The 26,623-nt window shown below is 47.5% G+C and overlaps 1 protein-coding gene across 1 annotated transcript in view; it reads left to right on the plus strand.

Annotated features, from left to right (window-relative positions):
- The first annotated feature begins 2,679 nt into the window (after positions 1 to 2,679).
- The window catches only part of col7a1l (collagen type VII alpha 1-like), a 133,420-nt gene continuing 109,476 nt past the window's right edge, over positions 2,680 to 26,623 (plus strand). Inside the window, exons 1-6 of the mRNA XM_065021458.1 lie at positions 2,680 to 2,931; positions 10,347 to 10,532; positions 16,221 to 16,401; positions 16,889 to 17,048; positions 17,996 to 18,089; positions 25,190 to 25,363. Of these exons, the coding sequence (XP_064877530.1) occupies positions 10,457 to 10,532; positions 16,221 to 16,401; positions 16,889 to 17,048; positions 17,996 to 18,089; positions 25,190 to 25,363 (685 nt within the window). The 5' untranslated portion in view covers positions 2,680 to 2,931; positions 10,347 to 10,456. The remainder of the gene's footprint in view (positions 2,932 to 10,346; positions 10,533 to 16,220; positions 16,402 to 16,888; positions 17,049 to 17,995; positions 18,090 to 25,189; positions 25,364 to 26,623) is intronic.

Genomic DNA, 26,623 nt, shown 5'->3' on the forward strand with positions numbered 1-26,623 from the left:
TCTTGAGGGAAACCGGTTTGTCTTCCAAAGATTTGAGACTGGGATTGAGGTTCACCTTCCAGCAGGACAATAGCCCTAAGCATACTGCTAAAGCAGTTTAGGGGGAAACATTTAAATCTCTTGGAATGGCCTAGTCAAAGCCCAGACCTCCATTCAATTGAGAATCTGTGGTATGACTTAAAGATTGCTGTACACAAGCGGAACCCATCCAACTTGAAGGAGCTGGAGCAGTTTTGCCTTGAAGAATGGGCAAAAATTCCAGTGGCTGGATGTGCCAAGCTTATAGAGACATATCCCAAGAGACTTGCAGCTGTAATTGCTGCAAAAGGGGGCTCTACAAAGTATTGACTCTGGGGGGGTGAATAGTTATGCACGCTCAAGTTATCATTTTTTATGTCTTATTTCTTGTTTGTTTCCCAATAAAAATGATTTTGTATCATCAAAGTGGTAGGCATGTTGTGTTAATCAAATGATACAAACCCCTTAAAAATCTATTTTAATTCCATGTTTTAAGGCAACAAAATATGAAAAATGCCAAGGGGGGTGAATACTTTCGCAAGCCACTGTATAGTGTACTGCTTTTGAATAGGGCGCCATTTAGGACACAGACAGAGAGAAGGTTCTGTCAGGGTCTGTGACCAGTATGTGTTGAGTTATAGCGTGTCATGGCTGACAGCTGGCGAGCCCCTATAAACCCAGTAGCCCCATTCCTGCTGTCGGCCAGATGACTTCACTGATCTACCTCAGCTTGTCAAACACAGCATCCTGCAGAAAGGCTTAGCTGCTCATCAAAACTAGATTGATTTGTTAACTTTTTTATCCTCTGGAGTTTTTGAAGATGTGTTGATTCCTGTTTTGCTGATTTAATGCGTGGGAATATGGCCTTTTAAACAGAGGTTTATTTAATCAATAAGGCATGAGGAGGTGTGGTATATGGCCAATATACCACTGTTAAGGGCTGTTCTTATGCACAATGCAATGTGAGAGTGCCTGTATACAGCCATTAGCCGTGGTATATTGGTCATACACCACACACCCCTGAGGTGCCTTATTGCTACTATAAACTGGTTACCAACGTGATTCGAGCAGTTAAAATAAATGTTTTGTCATACCCGTGGTATATGGGTATGTCAGCCAATCAGTATGCAGGGCTCGGACCACCCTGTTTATAATACCAGGTACATAGCTTCACCAACCTTACTTGTTTGAATCCCGAGCCGACTAGGTGAACAATCTGTCTGTGCCCTTGAGCAAGGCACTTAACCCTAATTACTCCTGTAAGTCTCTCTGGATAAGAGTGTCTGCTAAATGACTAAAATGTAAATGCAGGTATAAATTAGAGTGGGATGAGTGTTGCTACAGTAGATATCTATGTTGTATTTCATTGTGTTTTCTTGTTATTCATACTGTTACAGCTCTCCTGAAGTTCATTTGGGTTCCCAAATCAAATAAAAGCCTTATTTACCCAAAGACATTATTCCCAAAGTGCCAGTAACCCAGCCTAGACCCCCAAAGAGCAAGCAGCAACACCTCCCTGAAAGAAGAACCAGACGTGGAGGGATCTTTGATTCCCTGATAATAATACATTGTATCTGTATAACTCTTTTGTTTAACCAGCTTTGATGAACAATAACTGTTGGTTTTCTAGATTAGGAAGATGTATCTGACTGCTAAGGCTGAGGAAAGAGTCATACACTGATGAATGAAGTGGGACTGTGGTTTCTGGATATTTAGTGTCACCTGGCTAATTCACTGTTCCTGCTCCATGGAGGATCTCCTAGGGCTAAATCCTTACTAGAAACTTCAGTAAATATCTGTCATTGACTCCAATGCATGACTACACACACACACACACACGCACGCACACTTTCATCCTTAGATACTGCATAGTTCCTGCTGTCAATGCTGTACTACTCTGTCTGAGACTAAGTGTGGAAAATCCAGTGTTGTCCTCATTCCTTCTTATCATCTTTAGGAACACACAGTGAAAGAAGGGAGCAGAGAGACAGTGAAAGAAGGGAGCAGAGAGATATCGAAAGAAGGGAGCAGAGAGATATCGAAAGAAGGGAGCAGAAAGACAGAGAAAGAAGTGAGAAGAGAGACAGAGAAAGAAGGGAGCAGAGAGACAGAGAAAGAAGGGAGCAGAGAGACAGAGAAAGAAGGGAGAAGAGAGACAGAGAAAGAAGGGAGCAGAGAGACAGAGAAAGAAGGGAGAGAGAGCAGAGAGACAGAGAAAGAAGGGACAGAGAGACAGAGAGAAGAAAGACAGAGAAGGGAGAAGAGAGACAGAGAAAGAAGGGAGCAGAAAGACAGAGAAAGAAGGGAGCAAAGAGACAGAGAAAGAAGGGAGCAGAGAGACAGAGAAAGAAGGGAGCAGAGAGACAGAGGAAGAAGGGAGCAGAAAGACAGAGAAAGAAGGGAGAAGAGAGACAGAGAAAGAAGGGAGCAGAGAGACAGAGAAAGAAGGGAGCAGAGAGATGGAGAAAGAGTCAATGGAGGTAAAAGGTAGTAATACATTCCTGTCAGGGTCAAGAAACACATAAATAACACCCTCTTTCTCTCTCTCTCTTTCTCTCTCTCTCTCTCTCTCTCTCTCTCTCTCTCTCTCTCTCTCTCTCCCCCTCTCTCTCTGTCAAAGAGTGGGCCAACAGGTTACAGCAGCTCCACACCCCCCCTCTCTAACTGTTCTCTTTCATTCCCTCTACCTACTCAAACACACTTCTTCTCTCACACACAGTACACAATCTACTGTATGTGAGTGTTGCAACTACTTATTTTACGGAATACAATACAATCTCGGATTCTTACTTCTCCCCTGTGGGCACTTCTAAACTTTTTCTCAGGGATTTTTTTCTCTCACAACCTGGCAACCCGTAGAGAGCAGCAAGCAGCAGTTGCCAGAACAAGAGGATGTGTCCTATCCCTGGAGAGGTAAGCAAGAAGCTTTTAGGGGCTCTGTGAGTGGGCCACTACTTTCACTGTCTCTTACTGGCTATGTCTCAAATGGCACCCTACTCTTTATATAGTTACCTACATTTGATTAGAAAAGTAGTGCACTATATAGGGAATAGGCTGCAATCTGGGAGACACCCACTGTCTCTGCCAGTTCTAAAGTTAACACCCAGCTACAGTCTGGTAATTGTGGAACAAATTTGGAAACTGTTATTTTCTGAACGCACCGTTCCACTCAATATAGTTTTCAAAGAGAGAGAAACTAGCAGAGCTAATGCAGCTGAAAAGGCTTTGGCAGAAAATGGAAGCATTTATATCTATATAATGTGTTTAAGGAGCCTTTCCCTCACTTTATGTTCAGGAATTCATTGCATTCCCAGCATTACTCGTGTTTTGAAACATATTGTCTGAGGGAAGAGGAAAGTGCATTGTAGCATTAAAGCAAAGAACCTGTTGCGGACTGCTACTGCCACATCCACACTGTGTAGAAGGGAGGCCTGCACAGGAACACTCTTAGACAACAGGCTTCTAAAAGGGTTCTTTGACTGTCCACATAGTAGAACACGTTTTGGCTCCATGTAGAACCCTCTGTAGACTGGGTTCTAGATGGAACTCAAAAGGGTTCTTCCTGTAACCCACAAGGGTTATTCAAAAGGTTCTCCTATGGGGACAGCCGAAGAACCCTTGAAGGTTCTAGATAGCAGGAGCACATGAAGGTCCCTGTTGTATCTGAGAGCTGGAGCATAATGTGATGAGCCTGGAGTGAACTATAGGGAACTCCCCATGTATAGACATGTCTGTATAGAATAACTAGCATTAGGAAGTGGTGATAAAATGGAATCATAATGATTCATTACTTTTTAAGGACTGTATGTCTGCGTTTGTGCATGCACGTGTGTGTGTGTGTGTGTGTGTGTGTGTGTGTGTGTGTGTGTGTGTGTGTGTGCATACGTGTGTGTGTGTGTGTGTGTGTGTGTGTGTGTGCATACGTGTGTGTGTTTGTGCGTGTGTGTGTGCATACGTGTGTGTGTGCATACGTGTGTGTGTGTGTGTGTGTGTGTGCATGCGTGCACGTGTATTTTGTGTACATGTTTATCTTGATAATACTACATATCCCAATTTCTGGGAATCACATAGATACTACAGCTTGAGGCAGGCACACACACACACACAGGGTGTAAACACAAGCTTGTGTGTGTGTGTGTGTGTGTGTGTGTGTGTGTGCGCGTGTGTGTGTGTGCCTTTTAAATGCTCCCAATTTCACACCTGCAGGGATAATCCTCTGTGATGTGGAAAATGCCATTATGTAGAAATAGCTGACATGCGGTTGGACTTGTAGGGCATGTGGTACCAAATGGAGAGAGAGAGAGATGGTGTATTATATAGGGAGATAGCAGGGGACTGGTAGCGGAAGAGAAATGAAGTTGGAGAGAGAGAGAGAGACCATGTTTATGTCCTCTACCTTTTAATCCACTCTGAGCTGTAATACACTAACTGGGACCAGACAGACACAATACCCTCTCCAGTGCTAAGGTGAGGCTGCCAGGCTGGATGATTGCATTGTGAGAGCGTTGCAGGGACGTTGTCAGAGGTTGCTGACTGCTGCTGACCTGTTTGGTAGTGTAGCTTTTGCAGAAATGCCCCTCTGCATCTTCAGAGTGAGGCCTGGTCCATTGCTGATTAAGAGTCCATAGAAGTGTGCACTTACATCATTGCAGACCTGGGTCAGTACAGTACATAATATGTCAAGTACTTTCAAATGCCTGCAAGTATTTGAAGTGCGCTTGAATTAGCTTGGAGTTTGCACTTTCGGGACTATGTATTTGGTTCCATTGTACTGGGCAGCTTAATCAATCTTAGCTCAAGTATTATATCTGGATAATTGGTGAAGTTGAAATTAGCAGAGAGTTCTATTGGTGAAGTTGAAAGAAGCAGAGGGTTCTATTGGTGAAGTTGAAAGAAGCAGAGGGTTCTATTGGTGAAGTTGAAAGAAGCAGAGGGTTCTATTGGTGAAGTTGAAAGAAGCACAGGGTTCTATTGGTGAAGTTGAATGAAGCAGAGGGTTCTATTGGTGAAGTTGAAAGAAGCAGAGGGTTCTATTGGTGAAGTTGAAAGAAGCATAGGGTTCTATTGGTGAAGTTGAAAGAAGCAGAGGGTTCTATTGGTGAAGTTGAAAGAAGCAGAGGGTTCTATTGGTGAAGTTGAAAGAAGCAGAGGGTTCTATTGGTGAAGTTGAAAGAAGCAGAGGGTTCTATTGGTGAAAATGAAAGAAGCACAGGGTTCTATTGGTGAAGTTGAAAGAAGCAGAGGGTTCTATTGGTGAAGTTGAAAGAAGCATAGGGTCCTTTTGACTAACACATGTTTGACCCCTTGTGAAGTAGCCTCCATCTTTGATTTTCTCCCCTGTGACCTCAGGGAACATCAGTTGACACTCTAACCATCGTACTATGTCTGTAATGAGCAACAGATGTCTTCACAGTCTGACTTGGGGAAAGATGTAGTAAGTTCCAACACCAACCCAGGATGAGGACATGAACCTACTGCACTTTGGTCAGCAGGTGACTCAGAAGGCAGACCCAGATGAAGCCCACTCCTGGAGAGGGAAAAAGCACTTTCAGTGGAGACTCACCATTGAGCTTTATAAGTCTAGGAAGAAGGGTCTGGAATGCCAGCCCTTACTGTAAAAGTAGGCTCTTGTTGCAAACCAGTTTGCCTTACTGTCTGTGGCTTGTGACTATGATATACAGATGTCAGATCTTAATTTGATCACTCTTTTGTTGCTGAGAATGTTCTAACTTGTAGTGTATTTGAGTATAAAAAAGGCTTCTAAAGTTTGTAATTTTCACTTTTAAATTTCAGACTTAATTTTCCCTAACAAGAAATGTATCAACCCCAACAATAATGTCCATTACTTATAATCCACATAATAATTAATAATTAATAATAATGTCCTGTTGCTGCAGGATTATATTCCTGTTGTAGCAAGCTGCCCAAATGAAGATCCTACATCTGTAAACTGATGTCAGGTTTCTACAACTGTAAGTTTCTACACTTTAACATGTAAAGTATGTAGCAGGATACAAGCAGAGACAGGACTGGCTTGGATTGGTATGTGAATGGAGAGGTGTTGTGTATCTTCTGGGTATGCTGTGTAACCTCTGGCAGCTCTCCCATCTGACTGGCTGTAAACTAAACATGCCTCTCAAACAGTCAAACGCCCTGACGTTATCTGGCCAGGCCTTCAAACTGCTGTGAAATAAAACTATGGGGGAAAATGTTCGGATTTCATTTCTACCTGAAGTTGATCTGAAGTTGATCTAGGGTCTAGAGAGGTGATCTGGAGGGATGGATGTTTTGATGGAGGGATGGATGTTTAGATGGAGGGATGGATGGTTTGATGGAGGGATGGATGGTTTGATGGAGGGATGGATGTTTAGATGGAGGGATGGATGGTTTGATGGAGGGATGGATGTTTAGATGGAGGGATGGATGTTTAGATGGAGGGGTGGATGTTTAGATGGAGGGATGGATGTTTAGATGGAGGGATGGATGTTTAGATGGAGGGATGGATGTTTAGATGGAGGGATGGATGTTTAGATGGAGGGATGGATGTTTAGATGGAGGGATGGATGGTTTGATGGAGGGATGGATGTTTAGATGGAGGGATGGATGTTTAGATGGAGGGATGGATGGTTTGATGGAGGGATGGATGGTTTGATGGAGGGATGGATGGTTTGATGGAGGGATGGATGTTTAGATGGAGGGATGGATGGTTTGATGGAGGGATGGATGTTTAGATGGAGGGATGGATGTTTAGATGGAGGGATGGATGTTTAGATGGAGGGATGGATGGTTTGATGGAGGGATGGATGTTTAGATGGAGGGATGGATGTTTAGATGGAGGGATGGATGATGGTTTGATGGAGGGATGGATGGTTTGATGGATGGAGGGATGGATGTTTAGATGGAGGGATGGATGTTTAGATGGAGGGATGGATGTTTAGATGGAGGGATGGATGGTTTGATGGAGATGGATGGATGGTTTGATGGAGGGATGGATGGTTTGATGGAGGGATGGATGTTTAGATGGAGGGATGGATGTTTTGGAGGGATGGATTGAGGGATGGATGGTTTGATGGAGGGATGGATGGTTTGATGGAGGGATGGATGTTTGATGGATGGAGGGATGGATGTTTTGATGGAGGGATGGATGGTTTTGATGGAGGGATGGATGGTTTGATGGAGGGATGGATGGCTTGATGGATGGGGATGGATGGTTTTGATGGAGGGATGGATGTTTGATGGAGGGATGGATGGTTTGATGGAGGGATGGATGGTTTGATGGAGGGATGGATGTTGGAGGGATGGAGGGATGGATGTTTGATGGAGGGATGGATGTTTTGATGGAGGGATGGATGTTTAGATGGAGGGATGGATGTTTTGATGGAGGGATGGATGTTTTGATGGAGGGATGGATGTTTCGATGGAGGGATGGATGGTTTGATGGAGGGATGGATGTTTCGATGGAGGGATGGATGGTTTGATGGAGGGATGGATGGTTTGATGGAGGGATGGATGGTTTGTTGGAGGGATGGATGGTTTGATGGAGGGATGGATGTTTCGATGGAGGGATGGATGGTTTGATGGAGGGATGGATGTTTTGATGGAGGGATGGATGTTTTGATGGAGGGAAGGATGTGATGGAGAGATTCAGAGATGGGGTGAGGGGTTAAGGGGGAGGTGTAGCTCTATCTGGTATCTGTATTTACTAGCTGAGCTAAGACAGACTTGACACACACACACCTACTGTAGGGAAAGGCAAAAATACAGAGATACAATAAATGCCATCTAAAAATCACAACCTCACCATAGCTAATCTATTGACCTTTTATAACCTCTAAAAGTCTAAGCCGTTTGGGAGGCTTTTACTAGGCTGACATATGGAATTGTTTTAAGATGGTCATACCATGGATCATTCAGCTATTTGATATTTTCGAACCCCTTTGTAACTCGTCCACCGCAGATGAGGAAGGCCGACATACGCGGAAACCCCTGATATCTCCAGCTTAAACCTTTCTCATTATGTTACTTAGAGTGATGCAGGGGGTGCGTCAACAGACTCTTAAGGATCAGAAATGTTGTCTTTTAAATGTATCTGAAGCGCTGTCTTTGCAGAAGCACCTTTTAATGTCACGTCAGCAAAGCAGAAATTCCAATTGGCCTGAAATGTAGAGTAGCCTTGAGGCTACGCTCTCCTTCCAGGGACTCCATGACCTGGAATGCATGCACTTTCTCTTCTGAAGTGTGTGTGTGTGTGTGTGTGTGTGTGTGTGTGTGTGTGTGTGTGTGTGTGTGTGTGTGTGTGTGTGTGTGTGTGTGTGTGTGTGTGTCCTGAAGGGAGAGATTGGTGGAAACATTCATTAACCTTGGATTGCAGACCCAATGTACCTTCATAGACAGTTAATACGTATCCTTTCCCAGACCTGATTACTGGGAGGAACGCTGAAGGTTTCACCAGACACACGTCTCCTCTTTGAAATGTATTGCTATAGTGCAGGCCGTGACATGTTAATGCAAAGGAAACCATATTTCATGGTCTGGTCACAGAGAACTTGCTGTCTATTAGATTGTAGATTAGGGGCTGCACAAAGAAATGCTGACACACACACACAGATAGACACACACACATACAAACACACACACACAGATAGACACACATATATACAGACACACACACACACACACAGATGGACACACATATATACAGACACACACACATACAGACACACACACACAGATAGACACACATATATACAGACACACACACATACAAACACACACACACAGATAGACACACATATATACAGACACACACACATACAAACACACACACAGATAGACACACATATATACAGACACACACACATACAAACACACACACACAGATAGACACACATATATACAGACACACACACATACAAACACACATACATCGACACAGATACGTACCTACAGGTGGAGATAAGAACTGGACACAGATGTCTGTTATTACAGATTTTCTTTGGTGTCGCGATCAAACTCAACATAAACACACACACACACACACACACACACACACACTGGTCGGAAAGAGGATATTGATTGTACACCCATGGTTCTATTACAGATTTGCTATAGAGTGCACACACACACACACACACACACACACACACACACACACACACACACACACACACACACACACACAGACAGACAGAGGAAACAATTAGCTATGGTGTCTTAGCCTAGCTCAGGGATTAATCAGACCTGGTATGTGAGTTCCAGGGCTATGAGTGGGAGAAGGCTTCAGGGCAGGGGGCTCGACTAATCTCTTCCCCAGGATAGGTGTTCTGGTCTGGGGGACCGTGGCAGGCCAGGTATGCCTCAAAGCCGAGGTAGATGCTATGGCTCCCATTCCAGACGACCTTGATTCTGAGGGGATGGTTATGCAGTTTAGACTATATGGAACATAATGACCAGGATCAGGAAGTAGACTTGGGAAAAATCTGGGCCTTAGTTATAGGCTATAACTTTATCTCATAATTTGATCAGGTCACATTGTCAGGAAAAAGACCCATATGGTAGTTAACTGACTGTTATTTTCTGAAAGGGATAGGCATGATTCACCATCTGAAATGTCATGGCTTTGATATGATTTCATGAATGCTGTGAATATTTGACTATCGTGATGGTTTTCAGTTGCTTAGAGCAGGGTGTTGATTTAGTATATCAGTGTTGTTCGCTGTGAGATGGTGAATGTTCATTGTGCCTAATTGCTTAGCTTATTTCAAGGGAGCTGTCGACAGTCTCCATAGTAACAACCTTGGTACTGACGTGTTGTAGACAGGAGTATATTCATGGCCATGTGCACAAATAGGAGTCCTGCCGTGAAGCCTTGATCGCCCAGGTTTCTTACAAAGTGAACATTCGTTAGGGCCCCACATTGTGGTAGCCATGTTCAACTGTGTGAAACATCACACTGACTGTTAGCTACTGAACAGGATGTGCGTGATTCACCATCTGAAATGTCATGGCTTTGATATGATTTCCTGAATATTTGACTATCGTGATGGTTCTCAGCTGCTTAGAGGAGGGTGTTGATTCCTGCATGGGAAACAAATTAGTCAGCTGAATATAGGGATATGTAAGTGTAGCAGATATTATCGTGAATCATACTCTCATGAAGACAGAGACCTACCTGAGACTTCTAAGGCCAAGGCCCTCAGACCGTGAGGATGTCCTCTTTCTGGCCTGACATGCTGACCTGGGATCAGTCTGATTCAACATGTGATAGTGTTGTGTAGAAAACACTCATGTATGGGCCTTGTTTAAGTGTTTCACTTTGTTGCTTTCAGAAAAGATAGAAGAGTCTGAGCTGAATCTTAACGAGGACGTGGATCTGTCGGAGGAGATCTGAGGAGACGACCAGGAACAGGATAAAAGAGGAGGAGGAGGAGGACAGAACATGGGCCATTCCTGTTTGTGGATTTTTCTGCTGTCCCTGTCTCTCTCCCACCAGGCAGTCACTGAACAGGCAGAAGGTATTGGATTTGACCTCTTTCTCCCTCTCCATCCCTCTCTCCCCCTCCTCTCTCTCTCCATCTCTCTCCCCCTCCTCTCTCTCCGTCTCTCTCCCCCTCCTCTCTCTCTCCGTCTCTCTCCCCCTCCTCTCTCTCTCCGTCTCTCTCTCTCCTCTCTCTCTCTCCGTCTCTCTCTCCCCCTCTCTCTCTCTCCCCTCTCTCTCTCTCCGTCTCTCTCCCCCTCCTCTCTCTCTCCGTCTCTCTCCCCCTCCTCTCTCTCCCCCTCCTCTCTCTCCGTCTCTCCCCCTCCTCTCTCTCTCCGCCTCTCTCCCCCTCCTCTCTCTCTCTCTCCGTCTCTGTTCCTCCTTATCTATCTCACCATTTCTCTACTTGTTCCACTTATCTCCCTGTATCTCACCAAACCTTCCTCTCATTATTTCTTTCCATCCCATCCTCCCCTCCATCTCGTTCTATGTGTCTCCCCACCACTCACTTACCCTTTCCTTTCTTCTCCTCTCTCCATCCTGTCCTTCTCCTTTCTCCATCCTGTCCTTCTCCTCCTCTCTCCATCCTCTCCTTCTTCTCCTCTCTCCATCCTGTCCTTCTCCTTTCTCCATCCTGTCCTTCTCCTCCTCTCTCCATCCTCTCCTTCTTCTCCTCTCTCCGTCCTCTCCTTCTTCTCCTCTCTCCGTCCTCTCCTTCTTCTCCTCTCTCCATCCTGTCCTTCTCCTCTCTACATCATGTCCTTCTCCTCTCTCCATCCTGTCCTCCTTCTCCTCTCTCCATCCTGTCCTTCTCCTCTTTCCATCCTGTCCTTCACCTCTCTCCATCCTCTCCTTCTTCTCTTATCTCCATCCTGTCCTTCTTCTCTTCTCTCCATCCTGTTCTTCTTCTCCTCTCTCCTTCCTGTCCTTCTTCTCCTCTCTCCATCCTCTCCTTCTTCTCCTCTCTCAGTCCTCTCCTTCTTCTCTTCTCTCCATCCTGTCCTTCTTCTCTCTCCATCCTGTCCTTCTTCTCCTCTCTCCATCCTGCCTTCTTCTCCTCTCTCCATCCTCTCCTTCTTCTCCTCTCTCCATCCTCTCCTTCTTCTCCTCTCTCCTTCTTCTCCTCTCTCCATCCTGTTCTTCTTCTCCTCTCCATCCTCTCCTTCTTCTCCTCTCTCCATCCTGTCCTTCTTCTCCTCTCTCCATCCTGTTCTTCTTCTCCTCTCTCCATCCTGCCTTCTTCTCCTCTCTCCATCCTCTCCTTCTTCTCCTCTCTCCATCCTCTCCTTCTTCTCCTCTCTCCTTCTTCTCCTCTCTCCATCCTGTTCTTCTTCTCCTCTCCATCCTCTCCTTCTTCTCCTCTCTCCATCCTGTCCTTCTTCTCCTCTCTCCATCCTGTTCTTCTTCTCCTCTCTCCATCCTGTCCTTCTTCTCCTCTCTCCATCCTGTCCTTCTTCTCCTCTATCCATCCTGTTCTTCTTCTCCTCTCTCCATCCTGTTCTTCTTCTCCTCTCTCCATCCTGTCCTTCTTCTCCTCTCTCCATCCTGTCATTCTTCTCCTCTCTCCATCCTCTCCTTCTTCTCCTCTCTCCATCCTGTTCTTCTTCTCCTCTCTCCATCCTGTTCTTCTTCTCCTCTCTCCATCCTCTCCTTCTTCTCCTCTCTCCATCCTCTCCTTCTTCTCCTCTCTCCATCCTGTTCTTCTTCTCCTCTCTCCATCCTGTCTTCTTCTCATGCTCCGTCTATCTGTTTCAGACACAAGTGCTAGACTAAATAATGTCTGTATGTACAGTATGTCTAGACACTTGGATGGACTAGGCAGGTAGACAGTGATGCAGACTCAGTCACTCTTCCATCTTTAGACAGGGCATTCTGAACATCTGGGAGCCTCCTGTTCACCACTATCTGTCAGACTACAGTCCACTGTCAAATCTTGGCCTTAGGTTTGGTACTGTACATCATACCTGTGTCAAATACATATGTCAAATCTGTTCAAATACTTTAGCTGGGCTTCATTTGGTTTGCCCGGTACATCAGAACCAATGGCATAGTCCAGAAAATGTGCACATTTCAAGCTAAATCAAATGCATGTCTGCTAGAGGTTTACTATACACAGCTTCCGATGTTCTTGGATGCCATGGAAGGTTGAATTAGCCAATCAACTGGCTAAAGATGAACTCCCGGGGTGGAATCTGATTGGCAGCCAGTAATGCATTTTTTACATTTTTTAACTTTCCAACTATTGGAATGAAACAATGTTTGTTCAACACCTAACAACCTCGCTGAGAGGATCTGACCTTTCAGTGTGATGGCTAAGGTGCTGAGGTTGAGTCCCGGTCAGGCTTCCCCTTGAATCTGCAGCAGTAATATAATTCTATGCCTACGGTGTTTAACTGACAGAAGGCTTTAGACTGGGCTTGATTTAAACACCAACGTCACTGACTCTCATGTTCTGTGAGATTAAATGCATTTAAATATGATTTTTTTACGTTACCTTTTTCCCAAAGTAGAACTTAGATGGTGCAGATGGAATTGTGTCTAATACACCAGCCTGGCTGGCAGCTGTGTTGAAACTAGAGGAACCAACTCAAGACTAAAGCCTGTCTGGAAAGGTACCATTGGAGTAGCAACTGTTGCCATTCTTGGGGCTTGTTCTCTTTTGTTAAAGATTCACACATGGATCCAAGTTATTATGTCCCAATATTATAATGTAGTGAATAATGAACAGACTATTGACTGTGCTGTATTGTTAGATGATGATATGTAGCAACTAGGTGGACAACAGTGGACAGGTACTGAACTATAATGACCCTTCACCATGTGTTGTCTAGCAATTCTAGACATGTGGTTCTCACCTGCCAGACACAGTATACAGTCTGGACAATTGATCTTTTCCCCTCAGTCTGTCTATCTGTCAGTCTGTCTATTTGTCTGGACAATTTATGTGTTTCCTCTCTGTCTGTCTGTCAGTCAGTCTCTCTGTCTGGACAATTTACATTCTTTCCCATCTGTTTGTCTATCCATCTGCCTGTCTGCCTGTCCGTTCGTCGGTCCGTCCTTAAGTCAGTCTGTCTGTCCATCCATTCATCCTTCAGTCAGTCAGTCTGCCTGTCTGTCTGTCCATCCTCCAATCCTCCAGTCCATCCATCTGTCTGTCCGTCCGTCAATCTGTCCGCCTGTCAATCTGTCTGTCCGTCAATCTGTCCGTCTGTCAATCTGTCTGTCCGTCAATCTGTCTGTCCGTCAATCTGTCAGTCCGTCAATCTGTCAGTCCGTCAATCTGTCAGTCCGTCAATCTGTCAGTCCGTCAATCTGTCTGTCCGTCAATCTGTCTGTCCATCAATCTGTCTGTCCGTCAATCTGTCAGTCAGTCTGCCTGTCTGTCCGTCAATCTGTCCGTCCGTCAATCTGTCCGTCCGTCAATCTGTCTGTCCGTCAATCTGTCCGTCAATCTGTCTGTCCGTCCGTCAATCTGTCTGTCCGTCAATCTGTCTGTCCGTCAATCTGTCTGTCCGTCAATCTGTCCGTCCGTCAATCTGTCCGTCCGTCAATCTGTCTGTCTGTGTATTCTCTGCTGTTTCTCTGCTGCTGTGTTCCATAGTTCTCTTCCTCCATTTGGAGGGTAAACAGTTCACTCTGACATGACATATTACACTAAACTAATGGAAGAACTTTCCTGTGCCCTGGCGTGGTTTGCTGCCTTTGTGAAGCTTGACTTAGGAACCGTGCTCAGTCATGACTCACACTGTCGTTTCCCGTGACCTGTAAAGGTTTTAGCATGCGTCACAGACTCCATTACATGGCCATGGCTTTTAGCATGCGTCACAGACTCCATTACATGGCCATGGCTTTTAGCATGCGTCACAGACTCCATTACATGGCCATGGCTTTTAGCATGCGTCACAGACTCCATTACATGGCCATGGCTTTTAGCATGCGTCACAGACTCCATTACATGGCCATGGCTTTTAGCATGCGTCACAGACTCCATTACATGGCCATGGCTTTTAGCATGCGTCACAGACTCCATTACATGGCCATGGCTTGTAAGCATGCGTCACAGACTCCATTACATGGCCATGTGGCCAGAGGCAGTTTGTTGATGTAGTCTCCAAAACGGTTCCCTGTGATACTTAGTCTCCTGACTGTAGAATGGAGGATGTAGTTTTGTGAGCAGGAGCAGTATGCTGGTCCGCGGTGAGCCGGGACATATGTCACCCCCGCTGAATCCCGGGATGGCAGCCAAGGAAGGGTAGGATGAAAGAGGAGAGGAAAGCGAGGGAGGACAAGGGGAAAGGAGAGAGGCTGAGTTATCACATAGAGCACAATCACTGGACCGTATCGTCTATTCCCTGTTGTAATCTATTCTGTCACGGTAATACTGGGGCACTGACAGGGACAATGTGTGTGTAGACTGTTCGTATGTGTGTGTGTGAGAGTGTGTGTGTGTGTGTGTGTGTGTGTGTGTGAGAGAGAGTGTGTGTGGCTAATATGGCAAGTAATACGGTTCATAAAGTGGGTGTGTCCGCCACAAACACACACATTTCCATCCATTACCATGCAACAGGTGTGCATCTGTTCCAGTGTGTGTGATGATGCAAAGAGACCCAACACCTATTCTACCGCCCGGTGTGTGTTTGAGCGGACGCGGGGTCTGGCCCCACTTTAGGCTGTTTATGTTGTTATTCCAAGCCTTCCTCTTCGCTGTACTAAAATGTTACTGCTGGACTGCTCAGAATATTGATGGTCCCAACGCCTCATCTGTGAGCCATTAAACATTCATAGGAGCCTTGTGGTGCGCTGTCTGTGACAGCAGAAGGTTGGCCACGGAAATGTATTACCTGCCGAGGCAGGTAGCCTAGCAGTCAAAAGTGTTGGGCCACTAACCGAAAGATTTCTGGTTCAAATCCGCAAGGTGGAAAAATGTGCTGTTCTGCCCCTGAGCAAGGCAGTTAACCCCCAGTAACAACTGCTCTTCAGGCACCGATGACTACGATTAAGGAAGCTCCCTGAACCTCTTTAATTCAGAGGGTTTGGGTTAAATGCAGAAGGTTGTGCAACTGACTAGGTATCCCCTTCCCTATTTGATGGAGGTATACTGCCACCTTGTGGTAGAATGGGGTAACACTGTTTGGAGATGAGCGGGGTGAAGTTGGCCCGAGATGCTGATTGTGGGTCAGTTTGGCATTTTCGCCACTAATGGTTGTTAGCGTCCAATTGGCTCATTCATCCCCCCTCCTCTCCCCTCTAACTATTCCGCAGGTCGTTGCTGTAAATGAGAATGTGTCAAATAAAGGTTAAATAAAATAAAGGTTCACCCTGGAGTGTGGACAGAAACAGATCAGTTGAGTTCCTGGTTTCACAGAGAACGAAACATGAGAGGAACAATAGGTGAAATAAAGCTGCATTAAACGGAGGCTTTGGAATTCAGTTTTAATAAAGACACTCTTTTTCTTCTTTGTTTTGTCTTCTCTTGTGAAATGAACAGGTGCCAACGCTCAGTTAATCTGGCCTTTATTGTTCCCCGAGGCTGAGAGAAATCCCACTCAACTAAAAGATGCAATGGAAAGGATGCAGAGACGCACATCTTCTCATGCTGAATACAGACTGATATACAGACATCCCTGCAGGAAATCTGCAGTCCTCCAACCCGAATTCTGGGAAATGGAATGGAGTCTTGCAACACTAAACCACTAAACTAGTCATATATCTGCTCTTCCCCCAGCATGTCGGACGGCGGAGCCTGCAGACCTAGTGTTCTTGGTGGATGAGTCGTGGGGCGTGGGCCAGACCAGCTTCTCCAGGGTTAAGGACTTCATCTCGGCCATCATGAATTCCTTTCAGGACAGTGTGGTGGGGTCCGAGGGCATCCGCTTTGGAGTCACCGTCTACGGAGATATACCCAGGTCTATATGGCTATAGGTCTGCAGGGTTGGGCAATGTTATCCGCAAAGGTTACTTTGGAACATTTCTGGATTTGCATAAGCATTCCTTTACCCCCCTCCAGGGGTAAGAAATCTGGCCCTGCAGGCTTTTGGTACACCTTATTTAACTAATTAACTAGTCATAGTCTTCAATCAGACAATAATTGGTGTTACTGCTTTGTCTTTGTCTAAAACATCTTCAGTGAATTCCTAAAGATTTTTTCCTAACTTGCAAAGAAGCTCAGGGACTTTTGCTCTGTCTGTATTAGGCCCTGTTAGGATCCATAGAGCCTCGCTGCTGATCAGTATAGACAGGCTGATCAACCCAGGAATGACTCTTCTGCTCTCTCTCTCTCTCTCTCTCTCTCTCTCTCTCTCTCTCTCTCTCTCTGTCTCTGTCTCTGTCTCTCTCTCTCTCTCTCTCTCTCTCTCTCTCTCTCTCTCTCTCTCTCTCTCTCTGTGTCTTCAGGATGCGTATCGCCCTGACAGACTACAGTAGTCTCGAGGAGGTCCTGAGGGCAGTAAAGGACCTCCCGTTTGAAGGCGGGGCCAGTCGAACGGGCGACGCCCTCCAGTTCCTGGTGGATTATGTCTTCAGTGCGGCTATCACCAGGGACAATACCCCCAAGGTTAACTACTGTGCATCTCAGGAGATTGCTATATATGTTAAACACATCTCCAGGCATTGTGAGATCTGATAGTTAGCAACCACAGGAGGTTGGTGGCACCTTTATTTGGGAGAATGGGCTCGTGGTAATGACTGGAGTGGAATCAGTGGAATGGTATCAAATACATCAAACAAATGGTTCCCAGTTGATTGATACCATTCCATCTGCTCCGTTCCGGACATTATTTTGAGCCGTTTCCCCTCGGCAGCTGTTAGCAACTGCACTTCTCCTTGAAGTGTTACACTGCACTATCCCAGCTGCACCTGGGATAACATGTCAGTCATTGAGATTCTTCACAGCCCTGCAAGTCACACACACACACACATACACACTGCAAGTCACACACACACACACACATACACACTGCAAGTCATGCTGAACCACAGCTGATGTGGCAGAGAGAGAGAGCAGGATTAGGCTGACATATTTGATTTCACCACTCAGAAGGCTGAGCACACACACCATAGCCACATCAGGTGCATATTGATGTGCTCTCACCACCTCCTCCCCTCCTCCCCCTTACCCTCTCCCCCCACCCCCATCAATTGGGGCCTTAACTTTCGATGAACTGCAGTGAATTTTTCATAATGGGGAATTATCATTCCGCAGTGTTTTAAGTTTCACACTGCGTTATTGCATTATGCATTTATGAGTTAAAACATGTCAAATATCTCTAAGGACAGGGCTTGTTTTTGAATGCATGGAAATGTGGTACTTCCAATGAAGGCAAGTGTGCTCCCTACGAAGGAAGATCTAGTTAATCTAGTAGAGCGGGTCTAGTTTGTCTAGTTCTATGCAATTGTGTGTCGCTATTGGAAAGACCCTTGCAGTAAATACAGATTGTAGTTTGTATATTCTGGTAGATCTGTAACATAGAGCTAGTTTGATTAGATTTCCCATGTTTGCAGATTGCTGTCCTGATCACAAACGGCCGTTCGGATGACCAGGTGGATGGGCCGGCCAAGGCTGTCACAGACAATGGAATCTCTATCTATGCAGTGGGTGAGTCTGGAACGCTGTGATTATATATTCATACCACATCCCTGCAGCGTCCTGGAGATTCTATCCAGCTTACCTATCTGCTGTGCCTTAGGTGAAAAATGAATGTGGTATTCATGGTATATCATTGAAGTGTGTGTGCTTGTGCCTGCGTGCATTTGCAAGTGTGTGATTATGTGTGTGTTGAGCCTATGTGTGTGATTATGTGTGTGTTGGGCCTACGTGTGTGATTGTGTGTGTGTTGAGCCTACGTGTGTGATTATGTGTGTGTTGAGCCTACGTGTGTGATTATGTGTGTGTTGAGCCTACGTGTGTGATTATGTGTGTGTTGGGTCTACGTGTGTGATTATGTGTGTGTTGAGTCTACGTGTGTGATTATGTGTGTGTTGAGTCTACGTGTGTGATTATGTGTGTGTTGAGCCTACGTGTGTGATTATGTGTGTGTTGGGCCTACGTTTGTGATTATGTGTGTGTTGGGCCTACGTGTGTGATTATGTGTGTGTTGGGCCTACGTGTGTGATTATGTGTGTGTTGAGTCTACGTGTGTGTGTTGGGCCTACGTGTGTGATTATGTGTGTGTTGGGCCTACGTGTGTGATTATGTGTGTGTTGGGCCTACGTGTGTGATTATGTGTGTGTTGGGCCTACGTGTGTGATTATGTGTGTGTTGAGCCTACGTGTGTACATCTGTGTATCAGTCACTGTGTGTTTTAAGTACTGCATATTGCTTACACTTCATGCACTCCATGACCTATGTGACTGCATACAGTACATAGACATACAGTACATAGACATACAGTACATAGACATTTAGTACATAGACATTTAGTACATAGACATACAGTACATAGGCATACAATACATAGACATACAGTACATAGACATACAGTACATAGACATGCAGTACATAGACATTTAGCACATAGACATGCAGTACATAGACATGCAGTACATAGACATACAGTACATAGACATACATTGACATGTGCAGTGAGAGTGTCTCTGCTCTCCTCAGCCCAGAGACAGGAAATAATTACAGCTCATTAGCCAGTGGTGAGCTAATTACAATGATTTTTCATCAGGCTTTTCTGTATCCCCACCCCCACTGACACGGAGGCCGGGTCCTGGCATTCATCATCCCCATAGAGGGAAGCATCAGTCTGATCAGCTAGCTCCTCTCTGTCTCTCACAGCTGGACAGAGCCAGCTAACACAGGCACTACACAGTTCACTACACAGTACACTACACCACCAGAGCAGGGGGGGTGATCAGTCAGCGCCTTATGATGTGTCTGTCTGTGGCGGGGGGGTTGTTATCTGTGTGTGGGGATAGGGGGATTGTATGTGTGGTGTGTGTGTATGTGCGTGGACATGTGTGTGTCTCAGGATATATCTCTCATCTCAACACATTGCGTGAGTTCCATCACTCTAAACCCCTTGACACTCTAATAGTATGAGCAGTTAACAGAACATTGTGTCTCTCTAATCGCATTTGGAATGGAACAAGATTCACTTAATGCCCTGTACAGTACCTTGTCATGACAAATGGACACTATGATAGATCAATGCTAACTAATGAACAAAATGAATAGATAGATATACTAGATAGGAGCAACTAGGACAGAATGGATGAACTCTCTAGTAGTTCTGAAAACAGATTTCTTTGCATTGCTGAATGCTATTTTGGTGCCATATTGGGTGTACTGAAAAAAACATTTTTACAACTATGTCCATTCTAGCTTTTATAGGTAGGTTGCCTAGTGGTTAGAGCGTTGGATCAGTAGCCAGCAGGTAGCCTAGTGGTTAGAGCGTTGGACCAGTAGCCAGCAGGTAGCCTAGTGGTTAGAGCGTTGGACCAGTAGCCAGCAGGTAGCCTAGTGGTTAGAGCGTTGGACCAGTAGCCAGCAGGTAGCCTAGTGGTTAGAGCGTTGGACCAGTAGCCAGCAGGTAGCCTAGTGGTTAGAGCGTTGGACCAGTAGCCAGCAGGTAGCCTAGTGGTTAGAGCGTTGGACCAGTAGCCAGCAGGTAGCCTAGTGGTTAGAGCGTTGGACCAGTAGCCAGCAGGAGCGTTGGACCAGTAGCCAGCAGGTAGCCTAGTGGTTAGAGCGTTGGACCAGTAGCCAGCAGGTAGCCTAGTGGTTAGAGCGTTGGACCAGTAGCCAGCAGGTAGCCTAGTGGTTAGAGCGTTGGACCAGTAGCCAGCAGGTAGCCTAGTGGTTAGAGCGTTGGACCAGTAGCCAGCAGGTAGCCTAGTGGTTAGAGCGTTGGACCAGTAGCCAGCAGGTAGCCTAGTGGTTAGAGCGTTGGACCAGTAGCCAGCAGGTAGCCTAGTGGTTAGAGCGTTGGACCAGTAGCCAGCAGGTAGCCTAGTGGTTAGAGCGTTGGACCAGTAGCCAGCAGGTAGCCTAGTGGTTAGAGCGTTGGACCAGTAGCCAGCAGGTAGCCTAGTGGTTAGAGCGTTGGACCAGTAGCCAGCAGGTAGCCTAGTGGTTAGAGCGTTGGACCAGTAGCCAGCAGGTAGCCTAGTGGTTAGAGCGTTGGACCAGTAGCCAGCAGGTAGCCTAGTGGTCAGAGCGTTGGACCAGTAGCCAGCAGGTAGCCTAGTGGTTAGAGCGTTGGACCAGTAGCCAGCAGGTAGCCTAGTGGTTAGAGCGTTGGACCAGTAGCCAGCAGGTAGCCTAGTGGTTAGAGCGTTGGACCAGTAGCCAGCAGGTAGCCTAGTGGTTAGAGCGTTGGACCAGTAGCCAGCAGGTAGCCTAGTGGTTAGAGCGTTGGACCAGTAGCCAGCAGGTAGCCTAGTGGTTAGAGCGTTGGACCAGTAGCCAGCAGGTAGCCTAGTGGTTAGAGCGTTGGACCAGTAGCCAGCAGGTAGCCTAGTGGTTAGAGCGTTGGACCAGTAACCAGCAGGTAGCCTAGTGGTTAGAGCGTTGGACCAGTAACCAGCAGGTAGCCTAGTGGTTAGAGCGTTGGACCAGTAACCAGCAGGTAGCCTAGTGGTTAGAGCGTTGGACCAGTAGCCAGCAGGTAGCCTAGTGGTTAGCGCGTTGGACCAGTAACCAGCAGGTAGCCTAGTGGTTAGAGCGTTGGACCAGTAGCCAGCAGGTAGCCTAGTGGTTAGAGCGTTGGACCAGTGGCCAGCAGGTAGCCTATTGGTTAGAGTGTTGGACCAGTAGCCAGCAGGTAGCCTAGTGGTTAGAAGGTTGGACCAGTAGCCAGCAGGTAGCCTAGTGGTTAGAGCGTTGGACCAGTAGCCAGCAGGTAGCCTAGTGGTTAGAGCGTTGGACCAGTAGCCAGCAGGTAGCCTAGTGGTTAGAGCGTTGGACCAGTAGCCAGCAGGTAGCCAGTGGTTAGAGCGTTGGACCAGTAGCCAGCAGGTAGCCTAGTGGTTAGAGCGTTGGACCAGTAGCCAGCAGGTAGCCTAGTGGTTAGAGCGTTGGACCAGTAGCCAGCAGGTAGCCTAGTGGTTAGAGCGTTGGACCAGTAACCAGCAGGTAGCCTAGTTGTTAGAGCGTTGGACCAGTAGCCAGCAGGTAGCCTAGTGGTTGGAGCGTTGGACCAGTAGCCAACAGGTAGCCTAGTGGTTAGAGCGTTGGACCAGTAACCAGCAGGTAGCCTAGTGGTTAGAGCGTTGGACCAGTAGCCAGCAGGTAGCCTAGTGGTCAGAGCGTTGGACCAGTAACCAGCAGGTAGCCTAGTGGTTAGAGCGTTGGACCAGTAGCCAGCAGGTAGCCTAGTGGTTAGAGCGTTGGACCAGTAACCAGCAGGTAGCCTAGTGGTTAGAGCGTTGGACCAGTAGCCAGCAGGTAGCCTAGTGGTTAGAGCGTTGGACCAGTAGCCAGCAGGTAGCCTAGTGGTTAGAGCGTTGGACCAGTAGCCAGCAGGTAGCCTAGTGGTTAGAGCGTTGGACCAGTAGCCAGCAGGTAGCCTAGTGGTTAGAGCGTTGGACCAGTAGCCAGCAGGTAGCCTAGTGGTTAGAGCGTTGGACCAGTAGCCAGCAGGTAGCCTAGTGGTTAGAGCGTTGGACCAGTAGCCAGCAGGTAGCCTAGTGGTTAGAGCGTTGGACCAGCCTAGTGGTAGCCAGCAGGTAGCCTAGTGGTTAGAGCGTTGGACCAGTAGCCAGCAGGTAGCCTAGTGGTTAGAGCGTTGGACCAGTAACCAGCAGGTAGCCTAGTTGTTAGAGCATTGGACCAGTAGCCAGCAGGTAGCCTAGTGGTTGGAGCGTTGGACCAGTAGCCAACAGGTAGCCTAGTGGTTAGAGCGTTGGACCAGTAACCAGCAGGTAGCCTAGTGGTTAGAGCGTTGGACCAGTAACCAGCAGGTAGCCTAGTGGTTAGAGCATTGGACCAGTAGCCAGCAGGTAGCCTAGTGGTCAGAGCGTTGGACCAGTAGCCAGCAGGTAGCCTAGTGGTTGGAGCGTTGGACCAGTAGCCAGCAGGTAGCCTAGTTGTTAGAGCGTTGGACCAGTAACCAGCAGGTAGCCTAGTGATTAGAGCGTTGGACCAGTAGCCAGCAGGTAGCCTAGTGGTTAGAGCATTGGACCAGTAGCCAGCAGGTAGCCTAGTGGTCAGAGCGTTGGACCAGTAGCCAGCAGGTAGCCTAGTGGTTAGAGCGTTGGGCCAGTAACCAGCAGGTAGCCTAGTGGTTAGAGCGTTGGACCAGTAGCCAGCAGGTAGCCTAGTGGTTAGAGCGTTGGACCAGTAACCAGCAGGTAGTCTAGTGGTCAGAGCGTTGGACCAGTAGCCAGCAGGTAGCCTAGTGGTCGGAGCGTTGGACCAGTAGCCAGCAGGTAGCCTAGTGGTTGGAGCGTTGGACCAGTAACCAGCAGGTAGCCTAGTGGTTAGAGCGTTGGACCAGTAGCCAGCAGGTAGCCTAGTGGTTAGAGCGTTGGACCAGTAGCCAGCAGGTAGCCTAGTGGTTAGAGCGTTGGACCAGTAACCAGCAGGTAGCCTAGTGGTTAGAGCGTTGGACCAGTAACCAGCAGGTAGCCTAGTGGTTAGAGCGTTGGACCAGTAGCCAGCAGGTAGCCTAGTGGTTAGAGCGTTGGACCAGTAGCCAGCAGGTAGCCTAGTGGTTAGAGCGTTGGACCAGTAGCCAGCAGGTAGCCTAGTGGTTAGAGCGTTGGACCAGTAGCCAGCAGGTAGCCTAGTGGTCAGAGCGTTGGACCAGTAGCCAGCAGGTAGCCTAGTGGTTAGAGCGTTGGACCAGTAGCCAGCAGGTAGCCTAGTGGTCAGAGCGTTGGACCAGTAGCCAGCAGGTAGCCTAGTGGTCAGAGCGTTGGACCAGTAGCCAGCAGGTAGCCTAGTGGTTAGAGCGTTGGACCAGTAGCCAGCAGGTAGCCTAGTGGTTAGAGCGTTGGACCAGTAACCAGCAGGTAGTCTAGTGGTCAGAGCGTTGGACCAGTAGCCAGCAGGTAGCCTAGTGGTTGGAGCGTTGGACCAGTAGCCAGCAGGTAGCCTAGTGGTTAGAGCGTTGAACCAGTAACCAGCAGGTAGCGTAGTGGTTACAGCGTTGGACCAGTAACCAGCAGGTAGCCTAGTGGTTAGAGCGTTGGACCAGTAACCAGCAGGTAGCCTAGTGGTTAGAGCGTTGGACCAGTAACCAGTGGTTAGAGCGTTGGACCAGCAGGTAGGCTAGTGGTTAGAGCGTTGGACCAGTAACCAGCAGGTAGCCTAGTGGTTAGAGCGTTGGACCAGTAGCCAGCAGGTAGCCTAGTGGTTAGAGCGTTGGACCAGTAGCCAGCAGGTAGCCTAGTGGTTAGAGCGTTGGACCAGTAGCCAGCAGGTAGCCTAGTGGTTAGAGCGTTGGACCAGTAGCCAGCAGGTAGCCTAGTGGTTAGAGCGTTGGACCAGTAACCAGCAGGTAGCCTAGTGGTTAGAGCGTTGGACCAGTAGCCAGCAGGTAGCCTAGTGGTTGGAGCGTTGGACCAGTAGCCAACAGGTAGCCTAGTGGTTAGAGCGTTGGACCAGTAACCAGCAGGTAGCCTAGTGGTTAGAGCGTTGGACCAGTAGCCAGCAGGTAGCCTAGTGGTTAGAGCGTTGGACCAGTAGCCAGCAGGTAGCCTAGTGGTTAGAGCGTTGGACCAGTAGCCAGCAGGTAGCCTAGTGGTTAGAGCGTTGGACCAGTAGCCAGCAGGTAGCCTAGTGGTTAGAGCGTTGGACCAGTAGCCAGCAGGTAGCCTAGTGGTTAGAGCGTTGGACCAGTAGCCAGCAGGTAGCCTAGTGGTTAGAGCGTTGGACCAGTAACCAGCAGGTAGCCTAGTGGTTAGAGCGTTGGACCAGTAACCAGCAGGTAGCCTAGTGGTTAGAGCGTTGGACCAGTAGCCAGCAGGTAGCCTAGTGGTTAGAGCGTTGGACCAGTAACCAGCAGGTAGCCTAGTGGTTAGAGCGTTGGACCAGTAGCCAGCAGGTAGCCTAGTGGTTAGAGCGTTGGACCAGTAGCCAGCAGGTAGCCTAGTGGTTAGAGCGTTGGACCAGTAGCCAGCAGGTAGCCTAGTGGTTAGAGCGTTGGACCAGTAACCAGCAGGTAGCCTAGTGGTTAGAGCGTTGGACCAGTAGCCAGCAGGTAGCCTAGTGGTTAGAGCGTTGGACCAGTAGCCAGCAGGTAGCCTAGTGGTTAGAGCGTTGGACCAGTAACCAGCAGGTAGCCTAGTGGTTAGAGCGTTGGACCAGTAGCCAGCAGGTAGCCTAGTGGTTAGAGCGTTGGACCAGTAGCCAGCAGGTAGCCTAGTGGTTAGAGCGTTGGACCAGTAGCCAGCAGGTAGCCTAGTGGTTAGAGCGTTGGACCAGTAGCCAGCAGGTAGCCTAGTGGTTAGAGCGTTGGACCAGTAGCCAGCAGGTAGCCTAGTGGTTAGAGCGTTGGACCAGTAGCCAGCAGGTAGCCTAGTGGTTAGAGCGTTGGACCAGTAACCGAAAAGTTGCTGGATTGAATCCCCGAGCTCACAAGGTAAAAAGATGTTCTGCCCCTGAACAAGGCAGTCCATCCTTCTTTCTCTCTCCCTCCATCCTTCTCTCTCTGTCTTTCTCTCCCACTTTTCTCTCTTGTTCTTAACTTATTTGTCTAGTTAAATAAAGGTTAAATAAATAAAACATGTAAATGCTTCTCCTAGGGGTGAGAGGAGCCGACGAATCAGAGCTGCGCAGGATTGTGACTGAGCCCCACGAGGAACACCTGTTGCTAGCCGCTGACTTCTCTCTCCTGGATGCTCTCCTGCCCAAACTGTCCCGAAGAATCTGTTTCACCGCCTCTGAACCCCCACGGCCCGTCAAAAACACCCCGGCCGGTGAGAATTAGTTCCAACCACTGATCCAGGATCAGATTGCTCACCTCCAATCGTAAACCCTAACCATTAGAGGGGTGAAAAGAATCTGATCCTTTATCAGTGGTTGAGGGCAACTTCAAAAGTACCTACTCCTGAGAATGCCCAAAGATGTTCTGCTATGCAGGTATCTTTGTGTAGTGTGGCTAGATGTCAGCTGTACTGCCCATGGTTATTGTATATGTGTATATATTTAAACATGTTATTTTGTTTAGTGGTGTCTGGTACATACTTTGTATGTTCTTTATGTTTTAACCCCATTATGTTTCAATCTCTGTTTCTCTCCCTCCATCCTTTTCTCCCTGTCTTTATCTCTCCCTCCATCCTTTTCTCCCTGTCTTTATCTCTCCCTCCATCCTTTTCTCCCTGTCTTTATCTCTCCCTCCATCCTTATCTCCCTGTCTTTCTCTCTCCCTCCATCCTTTTCTCCCTGTCTTTATCTCTCCCTCCATCCTTTTCTCCCTGTCTTTATCTCTCCCTCCATCCCTTTCTCCCTGTCTTTCTCTCTCCCTCCATCCTTTTCTCCCTGTCTTTCTCTCTCCCTCCATCCTTTTCTCCCTGTCTTTCTCTCTCCCCCCATCCTTTTCTCCTTGTCTTTATCTCTCCCTCCATCCTTTTCTCCTTGTCTTTCTCTCCCTCCATCCTTTTCTCCCTGTCTTTCCCTCTCCCTCCATCCTTTTCTCCTTGTCTTTCCCCCTCCCTCCATCCTTTTCTCCCTCTCTTTCTCTCCCTCCATCCTTTTCTCCTTGTCTTTCTCTCCCTCCATCCTTTTCTCCCTGTCTTTCCCTCTCCCTCCATCCTTTTCTCCCTCTCTTTCTCTCCCTCCATCCTTTTCTCCCTGTCTTTCTCTCCCCTCCATCCTTCTTTCTCTCCCTCCATCCTTCTTTCTCTCCCTCCATCCTTCTTTCTCTCCCCTCCATCCTTCTTTCTCTCCCTCCATCCTTCTTTCTCTCCCCTCCATCCTTCTTTCTCTCCACTCCATCCTTCTTTCTCTCCCTCATCCTTCTTTCTCTCCCTCCATCCTTCTTTCTCTCCCCTCCATCCTTCTTTCTCCCCCCCTCCTTTTCTGCCTGTCTTTCTCTCCCCTCCATCCTTCTTTCTCTCCCTCCCTCCTTCTCTGTCTTTCTCTCCACCTCCCCCTTCTCTCTGTCTTTCTCTAACCCTCCATCCTTCTCTCTCTGTCTTTCTCTCCCCCTCCATCTTTCTCTCTCTTTCTTTCTCTCT

This window comes from Oncorhynchus nerka, linkage group LG8, assembly GCF_034236695.1.
Source record: "Oncorhynchus nerka isolate Pitt River linkage group LG8, Oner_Uvic_2.0, whole genome shotgun sequence".
Classification (NCBI taxonomy): Eukaryota; Metazoa; Chordata; class Actinopteri; order Salmoniformes; family Salmonidae; genus Oncorhynchus; species Oncorhynchus nerka.